This window comes from Equus caballus, chromosome 23, assembly GCF_041296265.1.
Source record: "Equus caballus isolate H_3958 breed thoroughbred chromosome 23, TB-T2T, whole genome shotgun sequence".
Taxonomy (NCBI): domain Eukaryota; kingdom Metazoa; phylum Chordata; class Mammalia; order Perissodactyla; family Equidae; genus Equus; species Equus caballus.
The window spans coordinates 67765415-67790843 of NC_091706.1; the positions used below are offsets into that span (position 1 = coordinate 67765415).

The window sequence follows — 25429 nt, forward strand, 5'->3', positions numbered from 1 at the left end:
GCCTCAAGCCCAGCCGGCCACAGTCACCCACTGCGACGGGCAGCCGGGCCACACGAGGCATCGGGAGTGGGGCCACTGTCGGGGCTGTGACAGCAGCTCGTCACCCACCGAGGTGTAGGAGACACGGGCCTTCCTGCACTCGGGTGTACATTGCTCAGGACTCGGGGGTCGTTTCCCACGGACAGGACCGGGGGGCCTCCAGCCCTTCTGGGGAGACCCTGGGGTCTGCCATCCCAGGGTGATGCTGGGTTTGCTGCCGTCAAAGGACAGAGCGCCAGGCTGAGGGAGGCGGGGGTGCGGCCTCGGTTTCCTGGTTGTGATCACGGGGCTTGGACCGAGTACTCCCGGGGCCGCCCTGTGCGCACAGCTGCTCCCGCAGGGCGTTGGGGGCCAGGAGCCCGCAGAGTGGGTGCTGCAGCACCAGCTCCTGGAGCAGAACCTTGGGTGGCCCCAAACTGCTCTCTTAGTTGGCTTTTCAGAGGCGAGATTCAAACGGCCAGTGTAATTACCTCTTTCCTTCCCAAAGAGTAGTTTGAAATCTAATAAAACAACATAAGTGGGAGATGTAGAAGAAACTGTGTGAGGAACAGCTCGAGACCCTAAGTGGCGGCCCTGATCACAGCGCCATGTGGAGAGGGCTGGGCTCTGTGCCACGGGGACCACTGTGGGGCTGCTGAGATGCCGGGCTCCTCCCAGCGCCACAGCAACCCGCGGAGCTGTGGGGTGCCCGCAGGGGGCTGGGTGTGCGGCTCAGGGGCTGTGAGGGTGCCTGTGGGGAGGGCCCGAGTTGGAGACGGCTCCTCAAAGGTGCACAAACCATGGAGGTTCTTCACTGTCACAGGACTAAAGGGTCTCAGAAGCCAGGTAATCGGGGCCAGGAGACTGGACAGCTGGGCACGAGGCTGGGCCCCGCTCCTCGAGGGAGACTGGAGTGGGGAGTGGGTGGCAATGCAGCAACACGGCCTCCTGAGCTTGACGAGGGTACGGCGGTGATGGGAGATATTAACAATCAGGGAAACCGAGGCAGGACTCCGCACAAACTCTGCCATGTCTGCAATTGATCTATGAACCTGGAACAAGTCTAAAGTTATGTTTATGGGGGAAAGTAAAGCCAATGAAGAACGATCTCACAACAGAACTCAAGACGGGGGTCTTTAGCAAACAGGCAAGGCTCGCCCTCTGCCCGCCCCCGGGCGTCTGGGGGCTCAGGTGCTGCAGGGGCAGGAGGAGGGGAGGAGAGGACATCCCGTCCATCAGAGGAAGGCTGCCTCTCGTCCACTGCTCTTTCTGTCTTCGTTAAAGAGTGTCTGGGTCACTTACAAAACCCTGAACCGCAGGGAGGACAGGACTTAGAAGTGAACAAGCTCGACACGCAGGCGACAGTAAGTTTAAATGATAATATATGATGAGACAATAACTGCACACGAAAACTTCAGTGACACACCACACAGCCTTCCAGACGGACCTAACAAAGACCACAAAGGTGAGGGAACATGTGGCCCAGTGCGTAGGAACACGTGTACAATGATCTGACAATGCTAAAACCTGAAGAGCTGGCTGTCCCCATGCACCCAGCACCTTCCCCACGATGCCCCGCACACACGCACGGAACTGTCTGCTCCAGGATGTTCCCCGAGCAAAACTGCAGCAGCTCAGGATGAGGAGCGACGGGAAAATGCACCCACTCCATGGGGCCGTGCGGAGCCCACTGTGGCAGGTGGAACAGCATCCAGTGTGCCGTGTGCATGAGGAAAGGAAGGGGGTGGTTGTGCGACACAAATGTGGTATAAACAGAAATTTTGCTGGAGGTTTTCCTAAGGAGCTGGAACTGAGTTGGTTCTGGAAAAAGACAAGCTTTTCACCACATATTCTTTCATACTCTTTTTTTTAAAAAACATGTGCTAGCTTTCCATTTGCAAATTCATTCAATTCACCATTTTTAAATGAATAAGTGAGGCTCCTTACCATAAAACATAAATTTAAGAAAAGACAGGGTACAGAAGCTCCATTTTCCACCTGACAGAGGCGAAAACGTTCTGCACAAGTCCGGTAGCCTCTTGGCCTCAACTGGGTGCGGCTGTGTCCGCGGCCTCCCGGCCCTGACTGGAGGCACTTCTGTCGGCACAGCTGGGGGGCCGTGCTCCCGGATCAGCGGGTGGAGGCCAAGCAGGTGGAGGCCAGGGACGCTGCTGCACGTCCTGCTCAGCCAAGAGTCCCCGGCCCCACAGCCACAGAGCCGAGGCTGAGAAACCACATCCAACACACACACAATCGCCCCAAGGTGTCGGTGTGGGGCCACTACTACAGTTTTTCTCAAACAGAATCCAAATCTATCTGCCTCCTTCTGAGTGCTCTGATCCAGCCTCTGATCCAGCACTTGGTTCCTCTCAGCCCCAAGGCTGCTCCGCAGAGGAAGTTGCCCCAGGCTGCTCCTCCCCGGGGGGCTCTCTGGTCCCACAGCTCCCACAGCTTCCAGACAGCCCAGTTGTCTGTGGAGCGAGGAAAGGGAAGCAAGCCGGACAGGAGTGGAGCACAGCATCGGGGGCCTCAGAAAGTGGCTTCGCGGCTCGGGCTCCAGGTCTGCCCCTCACCCCATCCCCCAACAGACAGAGGGATTCCCCGAACTGAACCCCATCAGTCACTGTGGCACTGCCTTGAAGGACCACAGAGATTCTGGGGGAGGTGGGAAACATCTCGAGGCCCCCAGAGGCCCAGAGCACACACCGCAGAGCTGGGCTGAGGACACGGGCCGCCCAGCCCGGAGGGCAGGCGAAAGCACCCAGCCCTGCCCTTGGAGGCAGGTAAAAGGTCCGGGGAGCCCCTGGCTGCACTCAGAGAAGGGGGAGATGGGGCCCCAGACTCACCGTCACAGCACCGCTCCATGCACCGCCCCCAGGTGGTCCTCCATGCAGCCACCTCCGCATCTGCACCCAGCACTGAAACGCAAACGCCTGATGCCCACACAGTGGGCAGAGGCACAGACGTCAGGGCCGAGGCTGCGGGGGGCCCTGGAAAGGCCACAGGCAGCACCAGGACCAGACAGGGCCGGCAACACAAGCACCCATACTGGGATCCAAGGGTGGCCGTGACAACACAGGGCCCTGAGAACCTCGAGGCCCAATAGCAGCTGATGATTCCTGCCTCCAGCGCACGGGGTGCTTGGGCAGCAGCGGCACCAGCAAACCCGACCTTCCCAGGGGCAGGCAGGTGGCGGTCTAGGCAGCCCCTGTCCAGCCCTTCTACCCCCAGGGCCCCCATCCCTCCCCAGGCTCCATCGGCCCCCAGCTGGTGTCTGGTCTCTCCGTCTGTCCTCACGGCCATCGCCTGCCACTCTGAGAGACCTGGCACCAGGGATAACTGGAGAAGGCGGCACCCTGTCCCTGTCCTACTGCACTGAGGACAATGGGGACTCCTACCCCTGGCCTCCAGCCCCGGCACCTCCTCACTGCATCTACCCTCCTGCACGGGACACTCTGGGTCGCTTCAGGCCCCACCGGCTGCCCCAGCCATGAGGGTGCCCAGAGCTGCCCGTGGGGCTGGCCGCTGATGTGTGCACCCAGGGGCACAGGGACCCCGCACCTTCCTCAGCGCCCAGAGCAGAGCCTGGGCCCCAGGTGCCAGGATGGATGGAGGGACAGCTCCCTTCCTTGGTAGGCGAGGAGCCAACCCCGACTCCCATGAGCCTTTGTGAGAGCTGGGAATCCGGGCTGCACTGGCCGAGGGTGTGAGCGCAGTGTGCAAGCACAGTCCGGAAGGGTGCAAACCATGGCAGCTGCTCATGTGGCTGGAGTGGAGAGTGGGGGCTGGGCAAAGCTCCACGCACCCCCTCTCAGCTGGGGACCTGGGCTGGCGGCTGGGCCCCCCACCCCGGGTGGACTCTCCCAAGCAGACCCAGGTCCAGTGCGCTCAGGAGCTGCCAAGACACGAAGGGAGGACAGTCAAAAAGTGCCCGGTGCCGGGTGCAACCAGGAGGAGGAAACACCCCTCACCTCCCAGCTGCTCACCTCCCAGCCCCTCACCTCCTGGCCCTTGTTTGACAAGCAGCAGCTCCAAGTAGCTGGGCAGCGAGCCAGGGCCATGCTGGACCCTCCAGGAAAGGCTCCAGGAGCACCAGTGGGCGAGTCCTTGAAGTGGGCAAACTTCAGCAGGAGGTTTAGTTAGAAGCCACCTCCTGCCCCACACACGCCCCATGCTGCTTCTTGCAGTGCTGCGGGGTCCCCACCCAGCGCCCCTCCCCAGCCTTGCTCATCTGGGAGGCAGACAGGATCAGGCATCAGTGTCTGGATTTTTCCAGGATGCCAGTGTCACGGTGCACCAGGACCCCAGGCTGCAGTCTCTCCCACAGGGAAATGGGGCCTGAGCCCCCCGATCTGTGCCGTCTTCAGCTGAGCACAGGTCAGCCCAGGAGGGTGGTAAGGGGGTGGGGGTGGGGGCCCTGCGCCCCACTGGGATGCACTCCCACTCCCAGGAAGCACCTTCTCCCTGCCCTTCCTGCCCAGCCCAGCCTCCCGGGAATTCGCACCAGACTCCGCCTGGATGGGTTTCTAAGGGGAAGGCAACACGTGAGGGGCGAGTTTGCAAAGTTACAGGAAGATCTTCAAGGATCAAGTTTGCGTCGCTGGGACGGAGCCACCCTGGTGTGGAGGCTCCCGCCAAGTGTGGCTGCCCCGGGGTGGGCAGCATGGGGCTCAGACTCAGCCCTGGGGCAGTCCCCAAAGCCCATCCTGACGCGCACACTTGTCCAGCTTGGTGTTAGGCACAAGAAGGAAGGAGGCCCACCCTGCACCTCCATATGAAGCAGAAAACGGCACTGTGCTTGGGGGACCCAGCCCCGGCCAAGGGCCAGAGGGCACACACGGCCAGAGACTGGGCCCAAAGCTTCCTGGGGACGGCCCAGCCCAGCAGAAAGCTCATGGTTCAGTCAACAGCCCAGGCTACCGTCCCCGGGGCTGGTTCACTGCCCAGGGAGCAGTGTTGACCGGTCCTGCAGGTCCCCGTCCCCCGGGGTGGAGGGCTCGGGGCACCCCCTCACCCTCACGGATGAAGGGGCGCTGGTGGGGGAGCCCAGGACAGATACACCGCCGCCCCAGCCCATCTCCTCGTCCCATCCACCTCTGTGAGCTGATCTCTCCAGCCTATCTGCTCTACTCAGAATGTCCTTGAGGACGGTGGGACCATCAGTGAGGCTACGTGCAGCCCGTGCCCAGCAGGGTGCCCTGACCTACCCTACAGTGGCCTCCTCGAAGGTCAGGGTGAAGGAGATGGGGCTCCACATGGGGGACCCCCACACAAGATGAGAGGGAGCCCCAACACATGTACGGAGAGCGCCTAGCCCAGGATGTGACAGAGGCTACGTGCAACAAGCACTTACGGTTAGAAAGGAGGGCAGTGCCTCCCCCAGCCTGCAGACACGCTCCAGGCACACAGCATTCGCGAGTGCACGGCCGTGCGAACGCCCCAGCACAGGCGTGAACACCTGCACCCTGCACCTGTCTGGTTCTGGAAATTCAGCTGCCATACGTTAAAAGATGACTTTTTCAAAAAAAGATGTGAAAGCACCAGCAATGAACAATCCAAAAAAGAATTTACAAAAACAATCCTATTTACAACAGCATCTGAGGGAATAAAACACCTAGAAATAAACCTAACCAAGGGACGAAAGACTTGTACACTGAAAGCTATAAAACACGGCTGAAAGCAATTTAAAAAGACCTAAATCTAAATAAATGGAGAAACAGCCCATGCTCACGGATCAAAAGACGGAATATTGTGAAGATGTCAGTACTACCTGAAGTGACCTACGGACTCCACGCAATTCCTGTCGAAAATGCGACCACCCCTCTGCAGAAACAGAGCAGCCAATCCTCGAGTTCATACGGAATTGCAAGGAGCCCGAAAAGTCGAAACGATATTTTTAAAAAAGAACTAAGTTAGAGGTCTCACACTTTCTGATTTCAAAACTTACTGCAAAGCTACAGGAATAAAGACCATGTGGTGTCTTGGACAGACACCACAGGAATCGGACAGACATACAGACCAAGGGAACGGAACAGAGTCCAGAAAGAAATCCTCAAGTATGTGGTCAAATGATTTTCAACAAGGCCACCAAGACTTTCAACAGGGAAAGAGCAGAGCCTTCAACACACAGTGCTGGGACAACCAGACATCCACATCCACACACCTCAACTCAGACACAAAAACTAACTGAAAATGAATCAAAAACTAAATATAAGAGCTAAAACTATAAAACTGTTAGAAGAAATCAAAGGGATAAATCTTCATGACCCTGGATTTGGCAATGGATTCTTAGATATGAGAAGGAAAAGATAAATTGGACTCCATCAAAATTAAAAACTTCTCTGCATCAACGGACATCATCACAAAAGTGAAGAGACGACCCATAGCATGGGGAAATATTTGCAAGTCACGCACCTGATGATGGTTTAGTGCCCAGAATGTGAAAAGAACTCTTAAGATTCAACAATAAAAGGACAAACAATCCAATTTAAAAATAGGCAAAGTGTTTCAATAGATATTTCTCAAAGAAGATAGACAAATGGACAACAAGCTCAAGAAAATGCACTCAACATCATCAGCCATGAGGGAAATGCAAATCAAAACCACAAAGAGCTACCCCCTCACACCAGCTAGGATGTCTATAATTTTAAAAATGGAAAATATCAAGTGTTGGCACGGAGGAGAGATGGGATTGCCCCCACGTTGGTGGTGGGAATGTAAAACGGCGCAGCTGCTGTGGAAAGCGGTTTGCTGGTTACTCAAAAAGTTAAGCACAGAATCACCATATGACCCAGCAATTCCCAAAAGAATTAAAAACAGGTCTTCAGACAAATCGCTGTACACGCATGCTCACAGCAGCATCACTGACAACAGCCAGAGGTGGGGAAGCCTAAGCGTCCATCGACAGATGACGGAGAAACCAACCACGGTCGCTCCACACAGCGGGGCAGTAGTCAGCCACAACACATCAGCGAGGTTCTGAAACACGCCACCACACGCATGAACCCAAACAGCACTAGGCTGAGCGAAAGAAGCCAGACACAAAAGGCACACGCTGTATGATCCCGTGTATACGACATGCCCAGATAAACCCCCAGGGACAGAAGGCAGACGATGGTTGTCCGGGGCTGGGGGGTGGTTTGGGGTTTGCTTTCGGGGTGATAGAAATGTTTGCGTACAAGTCAGAGGTGATGGTTGTACAACATTTTGTACCAAATAAGGCACCAAATGCCATAAACTGTACACTTCAGGACAGTTAATTTCATGGGATATGAATGTCACCCCAATTTTTAAAAAAGGATAAAAGGCTGATTTCTCCATTTGCTGGACAGACACCCTAAAGAGCTTCAGTTCTTACGCTCTAAGGTCAAAGCCAGTCACTGGCAGCAATTCTAACTATGTTTTTCCTCCAATGACCCAGAAAGTTGGGGGGAAGTGAGCAGACCCTACACACTGAAGCACAGGGCCAAGCTCCATTCTGGAGCCCACACTCAGGCCACCCACCACCAAGCCAGGAAGCTGAGAGCCAAGCAGGTGGACACGGGGACAAAGATGGAGCGAGAAGGAGGAGAGTGCGGGGATGGAAACCCAGCTGTAAGCGGGAGGCCGTGGGACCCCAGGCACAGCTGGGACAAGCAGCCCAGCAGGAAGGCCAGATGCCAGGCAGGGCCTCTGGCCTTCCTGCTGCGAAGATGTCCCATCCATGTCATAGTTGACCACCCCAGTCCTGCCCATCATCTCTCTCCTGGACAGAGGCCTCTGCACCCTCCTCGTCCCCCATGTGCCCACGACAGCAGGGGGACCCCGGGGACACGACGGGGTCACAGCCCAGGAGCCAGAATAACTCAAGCCTAAGGCCCCCTCAGCCCGGCGCCCCAGAGCCTCAGGGCCAGGCAAGCAGACGGACACCCCTCTCTGCTCAGAGAGGAAGGCCTAACACCCCAGTCACTGTGGGAACCAAGAAGAGGAGGACTGCGACCTGACCCTGATGCCCTCGAGGCCGCCCGAGTGTGAGCCCTGCAGCACGACTGGCCACTTCGGTCACTCAGAAGTCGACTCTGCTTTGCCCACCCCCGGAATGTGAGGAGCAGTTTCTTCCAGCGCACTCCGTCACGGAACATTATTTTCTGGCCAATACTCACTCCCGACAGCAAACCTCCTCACCCTCTTGGAAGGAGGCCCTGCCACGTGGCCAGGTGCCACAAGCCCAGAGGTGAGAGGACGGCCCCAGAGGAGAGGGTGCCCATGGGTGGTAGGTCCACACCAAGCTCCCCAAAACTTTGCCCATCTCAGGCCAACTGCAGCCACACCTGAGCCCAAGTGGCCCCAAGCAAGCGTGGGCTGCTGTGCAGAGGCTCACACCATGCTCGTTCCCAGCCCAATATTTTCAGTAAAAGCAAACATTCCGGCGATTACGAGGAGCCTGACTCCAGGCAGCTCCCCTCGAGACTCCCCTCCCCCGGAATGAATGGGCACACAGGACCCCTGCTCTGCCCTCTCCAAGTTGGCAGGACATTCCCCTACCGCCTCTGGAACTGCTTAAACTCACACAGTGAGAACTCGATTTTAAAATGATTAATCATCACACCTAACCAGGTCCAACACCACAGCCCCCACTCCACGCGGACGGCCTCCGCGTGACGTAGGGGTCTCAGGTTCGAGTATTTGATTGCCAGCTCTGGTCACCCAGACTGCAGCGTGAGGCTTGAGCCCAGGGGCCCTCCTCTCCCTCCAAGCGCACGCACGCTGCACTGGCAACAGGGCCGGCCATGAGCCCTGCTTAGAGTCCAGGCACCCGCAAGGGCCGAGGACCCCCGGACATGGCTCTGCTCCAAGAAGGGTGGGTGGGGACAGGGACACAGCAAGAGCCCACAAAGGCCAACATCCTGGGAAGATAGGCACAGTGACAAGGCCCTGGCGAGGAGGGTAGACAGGGCACAGACGGACAGACGGACACACAGGATTCAGAGGGGATCCACATCAGAATCCCATCCCTTCTCCCCACTCCAGCCCCCACCCCAGTCCTGCCCATCATCCCTCTCCTGGACAGAGGCCTACTCGTCCCCCATGTGCCCACGACAGCAGGGGGACCCTGTCAATCCCCAGTCCCGTCCCGCAGCTGCCCTGCTCAGAGACCCCAGCGGGGTCCGGCCTGCAGGCCACCCTGAGACGGTGTTGGTGCCCCACGCTGCCTCCTCACGACTCCTGTTCACAGCCTCCCCATCTACAAGTCTGACTCCCATAGAAGAAACCCCGTAAAAGGAAGGGAGCGGCCTTGTCACCCCAGGAACCCCCGCAGCCAGCACTGCACCCCACACAGAACGTGCCCCGTAAACATTAACCGACAAAGAAAGGAAACCTCTGCCCATGGAGGACTCAGCACCTTCAGCTTTCGAGCTCTTAAATCCGTGTTACGGATCATGCCTCCAACGCCCTTCAAGTTCAGTGGCACAGGCCCTGAAGCAGGCCAGGGAGCCCCGGTGTCTGAGCCTTTACCAGAGTCATCCCATTTCCCAGGCACAGGGACCTCCATGTCAGGGCGGGCACAGGAGAGCCGCCGGGGTCACTGCCTAGAGTGACGGGTCCATGGCGGCCGGACGCCTGGTTGCAGGAGGGACACACGGGGTCTGGCGGAAGACACAGGGGTGAGGGGCCACCCAGTGCATGCCCATGTGGCTTTATGGCACCCGAATCAGGGAGGAAGGTCCCCAACGTCATGCAGTGCCACACTTCCCTACCAAACACAGACGAGACAGCTCAGAAGACGAAACAGCTGGCAGGGGCCGGGTGCGGACCCCTCCTCCCGCGTCAAAGCCAGCTCCCAGGCGCCCCACCACTGGCACCGTGAAGGCCAGCTGGGCTGACAGGGGCCCCGGCCCCAGGAGTGACCAGCGTGGTCAAGAAGCTCCTGCCTTCCCGGCTGACCATGCTTCCAGCCAGCAGAGGGGCCTCCCAAGGAGGCCAGAGGGGTGCTGGGCGCTCGGAGCACCAGCCGGGGAGAGCGCATCCGGAGAGCAGGCTCTGCCCAGCCACCACTGGCTGGTGACGCTGCCCTGTCCTCCCAGCAGACGGCCAGTCTCAGAGACCCCCTCCCAACCCCGCCAACGGGGCCACACGGAGGGGCGCGAGGGGTCACAGATGGACAAGGAGGACCTATTACTTCAACAGCCGTGTTCATTTTTACAGGTACCGCCCACGGCAAGTCACATGAATGTCCTGTTTCAGAGAATGAGACGAAGTTCCTTCCAAAAGAAACATTCAAGAGACTACGGAGACATGAGAGGGAAGCGTAGCCTGGGGTCCTGGACGGAAAAAGGACCACGAGGAGACCTGGCCAAGGGAGCTGCTGACGCCTGCAGCTGGTCAGCAGGACCACCCGGGGCTCTGCCTCAGTTTCCACATTCGCAGCACAACTGCCAAGATGTCAACTTCAGGGGAGGCGGGCGCCAGGGTCCTGGAAACTCTGCGACCGCTGTAACCCTCCTGTAAGTCTAACAGTCTCAGAGTAAAAGGTTACAAGGTATCCCCACTTCCACAGAGGGGTTCCAGCTGCTGGGTGGGAAGCAGAGGAAGGACAGGTGGAACACAGGCCGCAAAGAGCACATCGCCCGGGTCTATCTGGAAATCGGGAAACTCACCCATCACAACACACACCTTCGGTCACCGAGAAGGGCCAGGTCCAGAGAGGCAGGGGCTTGCCCAGGGCTGTGAGGGCTGCACGTGGCCTGCCCACAAAGGTCCCAACTCCTGTCCCTGTGTTCGCCCATCGCAGGACCTGCCCGGAGCCACTGGGGGGTGGGGACTCCAGGAGGCATCCCAGTGTCAGGGCTCGCTTCCTCAAGGGACCCTGATCAGGTGCAGAGAAGCTGTGCCCCACAGCAGGGGGAATGCACAGCCCCATGCAGACCCCAGGGCCACCCTACACCCTACACAGGGTACCCTACACCTACACGGGTGGAAATGAATCTGAGCTGACCAAACGGTCCGTGCCTGTAACGGAGCCAACCAAAGAAATAAGACAGGAGGAGAGAGGCCCCCAAACACCCCTCCAAGGTGTCACGATGTGTTCCTCTCCTCACCTCTGCCTGGGCCAGCCCAGCAGATGCCACCAGCCCCTCAGGCCCGCCCACAACCCCTCACCTCCGCCCGCCCCTCATTCCTGGGTTCTCTGTCTCAAAGTCTAGCTCAGAACTGGCCTTGCATTCCCAATCTGGTGGAGGGTCCCCAGGCAGCCTGACAAAGGTCTTCCCAGGCCCTCACAGTCCCCCGCCTGGGCATGCAAGGAGCTCTGCAGGCCCTGGAGAGGAGGGAGAGGCCCCCCAATCTCAGGGCACTCAGGGCCAGCTTCTCAACATCTCTGGGACTGAGGAGTCGTGAAGGATCAGATGGCGGCTCTCCCCGCTGATCCAGCCATGAACTCTAAGAGGATGTCAAATGGGGGGCGTGCACAGCAGCTCTGTTCTGGACAGAGCCCAGTGTTCAAACCCAGGCCCCACCGCTTGGGGGGGTCTCTGCAGCCCTGGGCATCCGCAGGAAGGCAGCCTGAGAGGCCGAAATTTCAACGGGTCCCCAGGAGTCCTTCACCACCTCACTGGGGTCCTGTCACAGGGACTCTGGCCAGGTGCTGCCCAACCTGAGCAGGCCCTGTCATGTCTCACTGCCTGGCTCCCCACGCGTGACCTGGCAGGACAGAGGCCATAGCCCATGTTTAAAGGCCACTGGCCTGTCCACCCTAAAACCACCAGGAGGTTCCCCTCCCTGGGGGATCAAGGACCACCCACCACCAGTGGCCCCTCTGTTGTGCCCAGCCCGGCTCCCGGCAGGTCTGAGACCCAGTCGTGGAGGGCATGCAGCCCGGCCAGCCCCTGGCCATGCTGCAGAGGCCCAGACACAGGAGAACCTGTTGGAGCAGTTCGGGCACCAGTATTTACTTCTGGGTGGGAAGGAGCCTCGCTTTTGAAAACTAGGCACGGGGCCAGGTCATGGCCACAGCAAGGGCCAGCCTTGCCTCCCCGACCCCAACTCCCTCGGGGAGCATAAGGTCAAGTCAAAACGGGGTGTCCCCATCCGGAACAGAGAGGAGGGGAAGGGGGGACGTGCGGCCCGGGAGGAGGCGGCAAAGCCACAACACCCCACCCGCAGACACCATCCTGTCACCCGCACTCCCGAGACGCGCAGGCCAGCGGGGCCGGGGCAGGGGACCGCGCAGGGGCGGACTCGGGGCCGCCGGGGGTGGGCGCGCCAGGCCCACGTCCCCAGCCCCGAGCGTCCGGGCCGCCACTCGCGCCTCCGCGGGTCGCGCGGGGAAAGTTCCTGCAACTTCGCGGGGGGCGGCGGGCCGGGCCTGGGCCTCGGAGCCCGGCCTCGGCGGCCCCCTGTCAGCGGCCCGGCCCCCAACTTCCCGGCCCCGGCCCGCGGGCCCGCTTTGTGCGCGGCGGCGGCGAGGGGCGCCCGGCCCGGCCTGGCCCCGGCCCGGCCCCGGCCCCCGCCCCGGGCACAAAAGGGCGCGCGGCCGGCGGGAGGCAGGGGCCGGGGCCTGCGGGCGCTCGGGCCGGGCCGGGGCAGGCCGGCGGGGGCCGGGGCCGGCCGGGCCGGGGCGGCGCGCGCTCACCTGCCGTGGAACCAGTCCTTGCAGGCGTCGCACTCGATCATGAAGCGGGTAACGTCGTAGGGCAGCCGGCAGACGCAGTACACGGGCACCGTCGCCATGTTCGCGCCGCCCGCCCGCCCCGCGGCCGCGCTGCGCTCCGGCTCGGCGGCGGGGAGGGCGGCGGGGACGCCGGGCGGCGGGGACGGGCCGGGGGCGCACGACAGCCCGCTCCGGCCGGCGCGCGCACACAAAGCGGGCGCGGGCAGGGCCGCCCGGAGCCGCCGCCGGCCGGGGCGAGGGCGCGAGTGTGCGCGGGGCGGCCGCGCGCGGGACACAAAAGGGACGGACGCGCGGGGGCGGCGGGCGGGGAGCCGCGGCCCCACCGAAGGGACCCCCGGCCGCCGAGCGGCCTCTACGTCAGCGCCCCGGGTGGCGCCGCCTCCGCCCGCCGGCCTGGGCCGCGCTCCCGCCGCGGAAGGCGGGCCGGGGACCCGACCGCGGGGAGAAGGCGGGCCTGCAGACCTCTCCGGGGAAAAGGTGGGCCGGGGTTCCCCTCGGGGGCAGAAGGTGGGCCTGGGGACCCCTCCGGGGCAGAAGGTGGGCCTGGAGACCCCTCCGGGGCAGAAGGTGGGCCAGGGGTCCCCTCCGGGGCAGAAGGTGGGCCAGGAGTCCCCTCTGGAGAAGAAAGTGGGCCTGGAGACCCCTCCGGGGCAGAAGGTGGGCTGGGGGGTCCCCTCCGGGGCAGAAGGTGGGCCAGGAGTCCCCTCTGGAGAAGAAAGTGGGCCTGGGGAGACAGGCAGGCCAGGGGGTCCCTGCCAGGAGAAGGCAGGCGAGGGACTCCCCCGCGAGGAGAAGGTCCATCTGGAGACCCCTTGTGGGGGAAAGGTGGGCCAGGGGTCCCTTCTGGGGGAAAGGTGGGCCAGGGGAGACATGCCAGGAGAAGGTCCATCTGGTGACCCCTCCTGGGTAGAAGAAGGTAGGCCAGGAGTCCCTCTGGGGGAGAATGTGGGTCAGGGGACCCCACCAGAGGAGAAGGTCGACCTGAAGACCCCACCGGGGAGAAGGTGGGCCAGAGAGGCCCTCTTTGGGAGAAGAGTGATGGGGACCCTGCCAGGAGGAGGTGGGTGGGGGATGGGGAGCAGGACGGGGAGGGGGGTGCTGAGAGGCAGGCCAGGGAGACCCCCTGAGTGCAGGATGAGACCCCCTAGGATGTCCGTCCTGGTTCCAAAGGCCAAGGCACCACTCTGGCTGTAAGCCTGACCCAGCCGCAGGTCACGGGGCAGCCAGGGGTTCCTGCTGCTCCCCCCTCCTCCTCCTCTCCTGCCTTCCCCCACTGAGCTTCTGGCTGGAATACAACTTCCCCTCCCCTCACTCCTGCTAGGGACAGCCTGCCCTCCCTCACACCGCGGACTTCCCTGATGCTCAGCCCCCAGCGGGGAGAGAATTCAGGGGACCCAGGAGCGTTCAGGCACCACTCAGCTCTGTACAGAGAGCGATCACCTGAAATTTGAGCCACCCAGGAACCCCGGTCCGAGCCCAAGGCCTGGCTGACCTAAGGGGCAGGGAGGACAGCAGGCCCCAGACCTCCCCTCCGTGCCCCCGATGAGCCCCACTGGTGGCTGTGAGGGTGCAGGAGCACTCAGCCTGTTCCCTGGGTGGGGATGATGCCATACCCTGCAGTCGCCTGACCCCCACCATTTTTAGAGGCAGGGATCTAGAGGGGTGGCATTGCTGCTATTTTCCAGAAGTAAAAACCGAGGCTCGGAGCAGTTAAATGCCTCATGGAGGGGTCAGTTGGCTGGTGAGAGGGCAGCACAAGCCAGGACCCCTGCCTTCCCCAGGGCCAGAGCTAGGCTTCCGCCCTCGGCCACCTCCCAGGCGCCCTGAGCACACAGAACAGGTCTGGGGGCCGCTCACTGCTGACGGCACTGGGCCCTACCCACCTCCACTCCTGCCCTCTGGACCTGTCCCGTGCGCAGCCGTGTCCACCGGCTTCTGGAAGTGTCCACTGAGATACCTGCCTGTTATTCAGAGCTCTTCCCCGGCTGCCCGTCGACTGCAGACTGCAAGTCCCGACAAGGGTCCCAACTCTTCCTCTGTCGGGCTTCTGCCTGGGACTTCCCTGCCGGCTCCCATCAGAAGGCCCTCCTGCCTGCATGGCCTCCCTGCCTCCCACTCTTTTCCTCAAACACGTGCTGAGCACTTGCTGAGCGCCAGCAGCGCTGTGGCCTGGAGCAAGGCAGGCCCAGCCTTGGGGAGCTCGGATCGCAGTAAAGGGAGACGGCGCGCACACGCAAGTCCTGGTGGCCTGGGCGCCACGGTGGCCGGGGGAACCGGCGCAGGCGGGGGGCGGCCGAGGCAGAGAGCCCCTGAGGAGGTGACCTGGGAGCAAGGCCCGGGCGGGCAAGGCCTCGCGGAGGGGAAGGAGGGTAGAGGGAACAAACTCCCAAGGACCCAGAAAGGAGGAAGCGGCCTCGGCGGTCCAAGGGTCCTGGCCGGCGGCGCTCATGCCTAGAACTCTGCGGCCTCGCTGCGTGGTGAGCCCTTTGCCGCGACACCTGCAGGCCAGGTCCGTCCCACTGCCAGGCGCATCGAGACCTCACACCCACCCCAGTGGCCCGGCTGCTGCAGGGGGAAGCGAGTGGGCTCCCCAGCTGCGCGGCCCCGCTGCCCCTCCACGGCGGCCTCGAATGCAGCGCAGCTGCCGCCCTGCGAGTCAGGCACGCGCCGTCTGAGGCCAGCACGTGTTCATCCGCCTTCTTGCCCGGTGGAAAGACAGCACGAGCCAGGCCGTGGCTATTCGCTCGCTCACTCGACAGGGTACCGAGTGCTGCTACAGGTTTTGTTTTTTTTAATTGTGGTAACATACACAATATAAAAGTCACCATTTTCAGCATTTTTAAGTGTACAGCTCTGTGGCATTAAGTACATTCACAGTGTTGTGCAACCATCACCATCATCCATCTCCAGAACTTTCTCATCTTCCCAGATCAAAATTCTAACCCCACTAAACTCTCACTGCCCACTGCCCCCTCGCCCCCCCAGCCCCCGGCCGCCGCCCTGCTTTGTTTCTTTGAATTTGACTGCTCCAGGGGCTTCATATAAGTAGAATCACACAGTATCCGTCCTTTTATGTCTGGCTTTATTTCACTCAGTATAACATCTTTAATGTTCCTCCATGTTGTAGCAGGCGTCAGAATTTCCTTCCTTTTTAAGGCTGGATAATATTCCACTGGGTGGATGGACCACATTTGGTTTATCCCTTCATTGCTGATGGACATTTGGGTTCCTTCCACCTTTTGGCTGCTGTGAATTATTCTGTGTGAACATGAGTGTGCAAATACCTGTTCAAGTCCCAGCTTCACTTCTTTTGTGTGTATACACAGAAGTGTGACTGCTGAATCATATGGTAGTTCTATTTTTAACTTTTTGAGGAACCACCACATTGCTGTTCACGGCAGCTGCACCATTTTACAATCCCACCAGCAGTGCACCAGGGTTCTAGTTTCTCCACATCCTCATCAACACTTATTAATTTGGAGGGGTTGGGTTTGGGTTTGTTTTGGGGTTTTTTTTATTATAGCCATCTTAAAAAATTTTTTTTGATTGATTTCACAATGTATAGTTCAATATAATGCCAGGGGTTTTTTTGGTTTTTTTTTAAGATTTTATTTTTCCTTTTTCTCCCCAAAGCCCCCCAGTACACAGTTGTATATTTTTTAGTTGTAAGTCCTTCTAGTTGTGGCATGTGGGCCACCGCCTCAGCATGGCCTGACGAGTGGTGCCATGTCTGCACCCAGGATCCAAACCAGCGAAACCCTGGGCTGCTGCAGCAGAGTGTGCAAACTTAACCACTCGGCCACGGGGCCAGCCCCATAATGCCATTTTTTAATGGCAAAAAATTTGGTTCCACTGAAACCCAGTGGTCATTGTGGTTTTGATCACCATTTCCCTGATGATCAGTGATGTTGAGCGTCTTCTCATGTGTGTATTGGCCGTCTATATATCTTCTTTGGAGAAATGTCTATTTGAGTCCTTTCTTCGTTTTTGATTTGGGTTGGTTGTTTTTGCTGTTAAATGGCAGGAGTTCTTTACGTATTCTGGGTGTTAGTCCCTTACAAATGGGTTATATTATTTGCAAATATTTCCTCCCATTCTGTAGCTTGTCTTTTCCCTCTTTTGATTGATCGTGTTCTTTGATGCACAAAAGTTTTTAATTTTGGTGAAGTCCAATTCATCTGTTTTTTCCTCTGTTGCCGGTACATTTGATGCCATATCCAAGAAGTCACTGGCAATCCAATGTCAGGAAGCTTTTCCCCTGTTTCTGTTTCCTTCTAAGAGTTTTATAGTTTTAGTTTGTAAGTTTAGGTCTTTGATCCATTTTGGGTTAATTTTTGTATGTGGTGTGGGGCAAGGGTCCAGTATCATTCTTTTGCATGTGGATATCCAGTTTTCCCAGCATCCTTTGTTGAAGAGACTGTCCTTCCCCACTGAATGGTCTTGGCACCCTTGTCAAAAATCATTTGACCATATGGGCAAGTGTGCATTTCTAGGCTCTCTAGTCTTTTCCATTGGTCTGTATGTCTGTCCTTATGCCAGTGCCACGCTGATTACTCTAGCTTCGTAGTAAGTTTTTAAATTAGGAAGTGTGAGACCTCCTACTTTGCTCTTCTTTTTCAAGATTGATTTGGCTCTTCCAGGCCCCTTGTAACTCCGTATAAATTTGAGGATTGGCTTCTCCATTTCTGCAAAAAGTCTTGTTGGAATTTTCTCAGGGATTGTGTTGAATCTCTAGAACGCTTTGGGTAGTATTGATATCTTGACAATATTACGTCTCTGATCCATGAACGTGAGATGACTTTCCATTTTTTTGTGTCTTCTTTAATTGCTTTCAGCAATGTTTTGTAGTTTTCAGTGTACAAGTTTTTTGTCTTCTTGGTTAAATTTATTCCTAGGTATTTTTTTTTTTGGATGTTATTGTAAATGGAATTGTGTTCCTAATTTCCTTTTGAGATTGTTCATTCTTAATGAATGGAAACAAAACTGATTTTTTGTGTGTTGATTTAGTATCCTGCAACTTCACTGAATTTATTTATTACTTCTAACGGTTTTTGGTGTTTTTTTTTTTTTGAGGAAGACTGGCCCTGAGCTCACATCCGTGCCTATCTTCCTCTATTTTATATGTGGGACGCCTGCCACAGCATGGCTTGCCAAGCGGTGCCATGTCCACACCCGGAATCCAAACCGGGGAACCCCAGACTGTCGAAGCGGAATGTGTGAACTTAACCCCTGCACCACCGGGCCAGCCCCAACCTCTAACGGGTTTTTGTGGAATCTTTAGAGTTCCTAAATCTGATGGTTTTTGCATGATATAAGATCGTGTCATCTATGAACAGAGATAATTTTACTTTTTTCTAATTTTAATGCCTTTTTTCTCTTTTTCCTGCCCAATTGCTCTGGCTAGAACTTCCAATACTATGTTGAATAGAAGTGGTGAAAGAGACCATCTTTCTCTTGTTCCTGATCTTAGGGGAAAAGGTTTTTTTTTTAGTCTTTCACCATTGAGTATGATAGTTGCTTTCACCATCTTTTTTTTCTTGGTATGGACGATTGGCCCTGAGCTAACATCTGTGCCAGTCTTTCTCCACCTTGTATGTGGGATGCCACCACAGCATAGCTTGATGAGCAGTGTGTAGGTCTGTGCCCAGGATCCAAACCCATGAACCCCAGGCTGCTGAAGTGGAGCACATGGACTTAACCACCACACCACCGGGCCAGCTGCTTTGTGCTTTTTATATCCGGCCTTTACTAGGGTGAAAACGTTTCTAGTTTGTTGAGTATTTTTATCATGAAAGGGTGTTGAATTTTGTCAAACGCTTTTTCTGCATTGATTGAGATTATAATATGGGTTTTTTTTTTACCTTCATTCTGTTAATGTGATGTATTATATTGATTGATTTTTATTGATTTGAAGGATGTTGAACCATTCTTGCATTCCAGGAATAATCCCATTTGGTTATGGTGTCCCATCCTTTTAATACGCTGTTGAATTCGGTTTGCTAGTATTTAGTTCAGGATTTTGTATCATTGCTCATAAGGGATATTGGTTTGTTGTTTTCTTGTACAGTCTTTGTCTGGCTTTTGTATCAGGGTAACACTGGCTTCAGGGAAAGGGTTAGGAAGTGTTCCCTCCTCTTCAATTTTTAAGAAAAGTTCAAGGATTGGTGTTAATTTTTCTTTAAATTTTTGGTAGAATTCACCAGTGAAGCCATCTGATCTTGGGCTTTTCTTTGTCAGGAGGTTTTTGATTATTGATTCAATCTCAATAGTTATAAGTCTACTGAGATGTTCTACGTCTTCATGATGCAGTTTTGGCAGGTTGTGTGCTTCTAGGAATTTGTCCATTTCACCTAGGTTATCAAACGTATTGGTGCACAGCTTGTGCAGTTTTTATAGCTGTGAACGAGGAGACACCTTCCTACCTCCAAGGAGCTCATGTGCCAGAGCAGGAGGCAGACAACTGTCAGGGGGTGGGAGATGCAAGAAAGGAGATGCGACTTCAGTGTTGGAGTGTGCTTTCGTGACGGATGAATCCATTCTGGTGAATGCAAAGAGGGTTGTAAGAGCAGACCTTTCTCAGGATCCCTGGACCAAGCTGATCTGATCCAGAATTGACTGAAATGAACAGTGACCCATGGGAACTTTGGAAGCCTTTTGGGTTTTTCTGACAGCTATGAAAGTGCCTTTTTGTTGACCATCTCTGGGATGGCCCTGTGATGTTTGGAAGCAGTGAGTTTGTACACAAAACCCCCTCAGCTAGACGACCATATAATTTACTGTCCAAAAGGGTACTGTTAATAAGATACCAGAACAGGGACAAACTGGGGCTATTCCAGACAAACTGAGACCAGGGCGACCCTCCTGTGGCGCACACTGGGGTCATTCAGGTCTGCAGGAAGGACGAGCACAAATGCCAGGAGTGGCACAGTGGGCGGAGGTCTGCCGAGGTCTGCCGAGGGCGCCTCCACTGTGGGCTCCATGAGCTGCGGTGCCGCCACCGCCCGGGGCAGAGCGCCTAGTGCAGAGACCGCTTGGGCCCCACCCTCTTAGGCCAGGTCCTTGGGTCACCTGGGCCCCGGGCCATGCCAGGGGAGCTAACAAGGCGAGGAGCGGAGACCAAGCACCCAACAGCCTAGGGCCCACGTGGGGAGGGCGAAGGTGGGCTCCAGGCCAAGCAGCCTCTGCAGGGTTCACTCTGCCAAGTAGGGAGGAAGGAGTGGTGGGGAGGGGCAATAGACAGCATTCTCAGGAGAATGGAGGGTGGGACAAGACCAGCGGAAGAGAGAGCGGCTCCTGAGGATATGAAGTGCGGCCACAGGCTCCTCTGAGGAGCGAGGACAGAGGGAGGGTGAAGAGGGTGTGGCACCCTTGCTCCTTGCAGGGGTGAGTGGATGAGGGTACAGGTGGTGAATTAGTTCTTAAGATTCTTGCCTTGGTCTGGGTTTTTAGAATCCTGAAAGAGCCAGGACATGAGAAGTTCTCTGTCGACTGGAGGAGGGAGAAACCAAGGGCACAGTAAATGTAAGAAGGGGACCATCACCCTGTCTGGCAATGAACACAGTGCAAGTGAAAACCAGAGGCCAGTCTTCCTGTCAGACCCGCGAATTCAGGGCGGCCAGCACCCAGCCTCACCTCCCACCCTCGCCTTCCTTTGGACGAAATGCTGATCACCTGCAGGGGTGCTGCCTCTGCTCTGAGACCACCAGGAGTTGGCTCCCAACCTCCAAAGGGCTACCAGCCCAGAGCCCTCACCCCATGGCTTCTCCTCCCCACCTTGGGTACTCTCTCCGTCCCTTGTTCCCCACTCTGCACAGACCTCATCCTTCTCATCCCCCAGCCACGTGCCCGTCACCCGTGTTACTGACCTCTTGTCTGAAATGGTCTTATTTGTACATGAGTCAGGGCCGTTGCTGGGGGTCTAGAGCAGCCCCCAACACAGACGCTCCATCAATATGGGGATGTGCGGCCACATTGGGCAGGCAGGGACATGACGGTGCAGCCACCGGGGAACCGTGGGGCTATGGCAGAACAGAGTGGTGGGGAGAGACAGCCCTAATGTGATGCCAAGTGGGAGGAGATGCTACAAAATGGGTATGGATGGCTTGATGATTTTCTGTAAAAAAATGAAAACAAAAATCTCTGTATTGCAAAGAAAAGATGAAGACCAAATATTAACAACAGGTGTCTTGGGTGGAGGAATGACCAGTGATTTTTCTTTTCCTTTCTGTTTACCTGTATTTTTAAAGTTACTACAATAAACATTACTTTTGAAACAAACAAAAAATAAAGCTATTTTTAAAACACGAAAAGAAAGAGTCTGGACAGGGTATGACTTGCCCCAGGGGCGAGGCCAGGTCAGAACCCTAGCCCCAGCCCCAGCCTGGCCACGCTGGCCGCTGGCCCCTCGCCTATCTCGGATGCCACTCGGGCCTTCCTCTGCCATCCTAGTGACCTGGGAGGGACGGCCAGCAGGGCCCCCACCAAGCGTGGTGTCCTGGGCCTCCCTGTGCTTCCCGCCCAGGCTCGCCCCGCGCTGGCTCCCTTCTCCAAACCACAGGGCTGCTCTTCAGGCGGGTGCACCTGCCCCAGGGAGGCGGGGAAATGTGCGCGCTGAGCGGTTGCAGCTGTCACCGTGGAGAGGCACCGCTGGCACCTGCGGGTAAGGCCAGTGGCCCTGAGAACACGGCCTGTTCGGAAAAGGCTGCCCCCGCAGGAAGGCTGCCAGGCACCCCCGACGGACGCTGGGTTAAACGCGCCCCCCACGGCCTAGGCAGCCGGGCCTGTGGCTCCTGCAGGATCTCCGGAGCCGCCCGCCCGCACCGCCTCCCACCGGGGAGGGCAGGGCCCGGGCCCGGCGCTGTGGCCGGAGCGCCCCCGAAGGCGGAGGGGCTCCAGCGGGACCGGCCCCGGCGGGCGGCCGCGAGGGCGGACGAGGCTCAGCGAGCAGAGGCTCAGGGAGCGGGCGTCCTCGGTTTCCTCCAGCCCGCGCCGCGGGCCGCAGGGGCGGAGGGCAGCGGCAGGCGGGCTCCGCACCCCGCGGGGACGCACTGGCCGGGCAGCGGGCGCAGAGCTGCAGGCCGCGGGGGCACTGTGGCCGGCCTGCAGGACGTGAACTGCGTCGCACACCGAGCAGGGAAAGCCCGCCGGCCGCCCCGCAAGGCCGCGCTCACCGTCCCCAAGGACGCGGTAGGCGGAGCTCGGCCCCAGGCCCTGGCCTCCCCGGGCCCGGCCTGGGATGCCGCGGGGACGCGCTCGCCCGCAGGCCTCAGGAGGCGTGCGCGCGCACGGCCCCGCCCCGCCTCGCGCACGGCGCGCCCCGCCCCACGCAGGCCCCGCCCCGCCCCGCGCACGGCCCCGCCTCGGCCCACGTAAGGCGCCCCACCCTGCGCACAGGCCCCGCCCCGCCTTACGCACGGCCAGGAAGCGCGCAGGCCCGGCGGGGCCCCGAGGCTCCGTCGCCGGCCGGGGCGGCCCGCGCCCTCCGACGCCCGACTCTCTCGCGGTGTCGCCGGCTGCGGCGCGGAGGAGGCCGCACGGCCCACGCCGACTCGGAAGGCGGGGCCGGGGCGCGCGCTCAGCGCAGGGGAGGCGCGGGCGGGCCAGGGCCGGGCCTCGGCGGGCTCGGCGCGGACGGGGGACGGGGGCCGGCCACAGGGCCCACGGAGGCCTGACACCTGCACGTCAGGCGGACACGAAACCCGAACAAACGGTGGATCTGAGTGATCGAAAAAAGCGTTTTAACCAAGGTCAAATTTATTTCCTCCCCGAGCTGCTTATAAGAAATCAAACTTGTGTTTCTGCGGCTGCTCTACCCAAGAACGTCCTGCTCGTGAGGATGAGACCCCGACGCCAGCACCTGCACCTGCACGCAGCCACGCGTGCTGCTGAGAGCTGGGAACCGGGAATTGCTCGCAAAGAGCAACACATTTCTAAATTTTGGTTATTTGCCCAAGCCCTTAAGTAGCTGTTTCAATTTGAATTAAACCTCAGTAAAATTTATGTTTTTACAAGGAATTTAAAAGCCACGCCATACTTTATACTAAAAGAATAAAGATTTTTATTAAGCATTGTAAGTTGCATTCAATAGCCTTCAGGTACACCACACCACAGCCCATCTACAATCAGTCAAACCCAACAGCAGTTCATTCTTGCACAATCCATGAGTTAGGGCGGAACTCCCTTCAACTTACAGTAAGATCCTACTCAGGTCTTGCGGGCAGGGATTGGGGAATTACGTCTCATTTCTGATCACTAACGTGTGATGAAGAGCATCAGGAGAATTATATGAAAACGAATAAGAAGTGATTCTGATTTCAAAGTACATTGTTTGGAAACATTAACAAAAACATCAAAATGATATAAGTATACCTGCTTCTACTAAATTCTTGATGGGAAAGTTCTCAAGAACAAGCAATTTGTTTCCTGCTACAGAAGGGGGGGTTGTTTTTTTTGTTTTTTTTTTAAGGATCAAAGGGATTTTTTTTTTGTTTTTCACAGAATTTCATATTTTGCTAATATGAAGGCAAAAAACAGCAACAAAGAACAATAATGCATACAGCAGTGAATACACCAGGGTAATGCTGATATTCGAAACAGCTAGATAATTTTGGGGGGTTTTAGAATAAATGCAACAGAGGTCAATAATCACAAAATTTTAAGGTTAGAGCAAGATCAGCCCATGACTAAACAGAGTTAACATCGTTTATAGGACTATTACTGATTATTAGCATTTTTGTTTTGCAAATGGGCACATACTGGTAAGAATGGAAGAGAGGACAATAACATGCATAATATTAACTACACACTTGAAAAATCATGAACCATGCAGAAGTTTAGCTCAAGTAGTAGCACTAATGGTCTACGTCTGATTCAAACCACATAGTTCATTGATCACAGATGCATGGTAATTAAGTCACGAAAAGTTTCAGAACACATTGTGTTGATTTTGAAAGGTCATTTGCATCTTCTATGATTTCAACTTTATCTCCATTTAACTTGCTTGTAAAGTATGTATGATGTACTGTATATTTAAAATCAGCAGAACGGCAATATTACTCTATAATTTTTTACTTTTGATAGTTGCACTTTTTTTTAACACAAAAGAACCACATCAACAGTGATGAAATTTAAGAAAGAAAAACTGTGGTTGTGCCTTATTTCTTTCATAATCATAAAATCAAAGCCTTAGACAAAGCTTTCTTGTGAACAGTAATGCAAAATCAAAGATAATGGCATACATATGGTGCCAAATGCTAAAAATGATATTTTAAGCTATATATACTTAAAGACTGCCAAAATTTGTTTTCTTTATAGTTCAAGAAACACAACTATAGGCTTTTGTCATAACCAGTTTAAACTTTGTGTGTACTTCATTTTAAGTGTGGGAGTCAAATGCTCTTCATTTTCTTTCTCTTTTTTTTTTATTGTAGCATTTTGACTACAACTGGTTAAAACTAAAAATGTGTTGTTTAAATCTCTGATATCAAAGAGGGATCCGAATTTCCAAAGTCCTCATTTTTCTCTTACGGAAAGGAAAAAATGTACGTAACTGTAGGCTCTCTTTCTCTCCAGATATTCCTAAATCCTTACCCTTCCAGCATCCTTCACCCTCTATAAAAATAAGTTTACTCTTCTTTCTTTAAGACAGCTGCCTCCAGAGCGTCAGCTCGACGGCGAGCACTGTCTGTACTTAGTGCATTTAAGTGAGGATTTGTATTGCACGTCTTAGAGTCATTGTTCAAGGCACTTTCCGAGTGGCTGGGGGCCCTGGCGTCGCCCGCACTCCCGTTCATCTGGGGAGCCGGCTTCTCCTCAGCCACTGCTCCGTTTTCAGCCAGGGACCCATCTGAAGATACAGCAGAGGACTTGGACTCCCCGGACCTCGACTTCAGTTCTTTGGCCACTTCTTCTGCTGAAGCTGCATAAGGAGGCTTGCCCTGTTTAAACAAAGGACAACAAGTGATGAGGCAGCTTTTGATAAACAGCAGGAAAGAGGAGACCCCATCTGAGGCCTGATGACACTGGCTGCAAATTCAAGAACAACACAGAGCGTGGCTGCAGAGTGTGTACTCTCTGCTCTATGCATATTCTGTTACATACCCTGTGCCCTCCACAGTCGATACTCTCTCTGCTCTATGCATATTCTGTACTCTCTCTGCTCTATGCATATTCTGCGATATACACTGTACCCTCCACAGTTGATAGTCTCTCTGCTCTATGCATATTGTTACACACTCTGTACCCTCCCTAGTCCATACTGTCTGCTCTATGCACATTCTGATGTTCTCTGTAGACTCCACAGTCGACACTCTCTATACTCTCCATAATGTGTACAGTCATTGCACAGAGTGGGGCTGGAATGTCCATCACCTTTTCCTTACGGACATTCTCTTGTACATCAGGGTTTACCACACTCTCCCTTGGGCTCAATTTCCCACAATGTCTTCTCTTTCTAGTTTTCAATCCTAGAGCTCAGAAACAGTAATATAAACTTTTCCAGAAGTCAATACTACGGTCATTTTCTCAGAACCTGGAGAAAAATAATTTATGTAAAAATATAGCAGGTCCAAGAAGGGGAGAAAAATAATACTGAAGATTTCGAGTACATGCTCTCAAACCCCAATGCCCTTACTCTCAGGGAAAAGTCCACTCGCCAAACTAAATGAACACTTGTCATGGTATCGACAGTGGTGATGGAGCCACCCCCTCCCAGATGCCTGCTGCAGTAACTGCATCCAGGGGCCTGTTCATTAGAGAACCCCT

General features: G+C 56.1%; 2 protein-coding genes and 1 long non-coding RNA gene across 14 annotated transcripts in view; 1 reads left to right on the top strand and 2 right to left on the bottom strand.

Annotated features, from left to right (window-relative positions):
- PHF2 (PHD finger protein 2) overlaps positions 1-13113 on the bottom strand; it is an 80860-nt gene extending 67747 nt beyond the window's left edge. For 2 of the 4 annotated variants that reach the window (XM_070248915.1, XM_070248914.1), the window contains exon 1: positions 12629-12769. Coding sequence is in view for 2 of the 4 variants with exons in the window: in XM_023627592.2 (XP_023483360.1) it covers positions 12629-12726 (98 nt within the window). In the remaining 2 variants the exon portion in view is untranslated. Of the gene's footprint in view, positions 1-12628 lie in introns of all 4 variants that reach the window. The other 2 variants (XM_023627592.2, XM_023627591.2) reach the window with 2 other exon arrangements.
- On the top strand, positions 12539-20955 carry LOC111770146 (uncharacterized). The gene is made up of 2 exons (XR_011431640.1): positions 12539-12676; positions 20117-20955. It is a non-coding gene; the product is annotated as an uncharacterized lncRNA (long non-coding RNA).
- Positions 20956-22700: 1745 nt separating this feature from the next.
- Positions 22701-25429, bottom strand: part of FAM120A (family with sequence similarity 120 member A) — a 108783-nt gene continuing 106054 nt past the window's right edge. For 8 of the 9 annotated variants that reach the window (XM_070248144.1, XM_023627593.2, XM_070248152.1 and 5 more), the window contains one exon: positions 22701-24603. In XM_070248144.1, coding sequence (XP_070104245.1) covers positions 24292-24603 — 312 coding nt within the window. In that variant the 3' untranslated portion in view covers positions 22701-24291. The remainder of the gene's footprint in view (positions 24604-25429) is intronic. The other variant, XR_011431144.1, reaches the window with a different exon arrangement.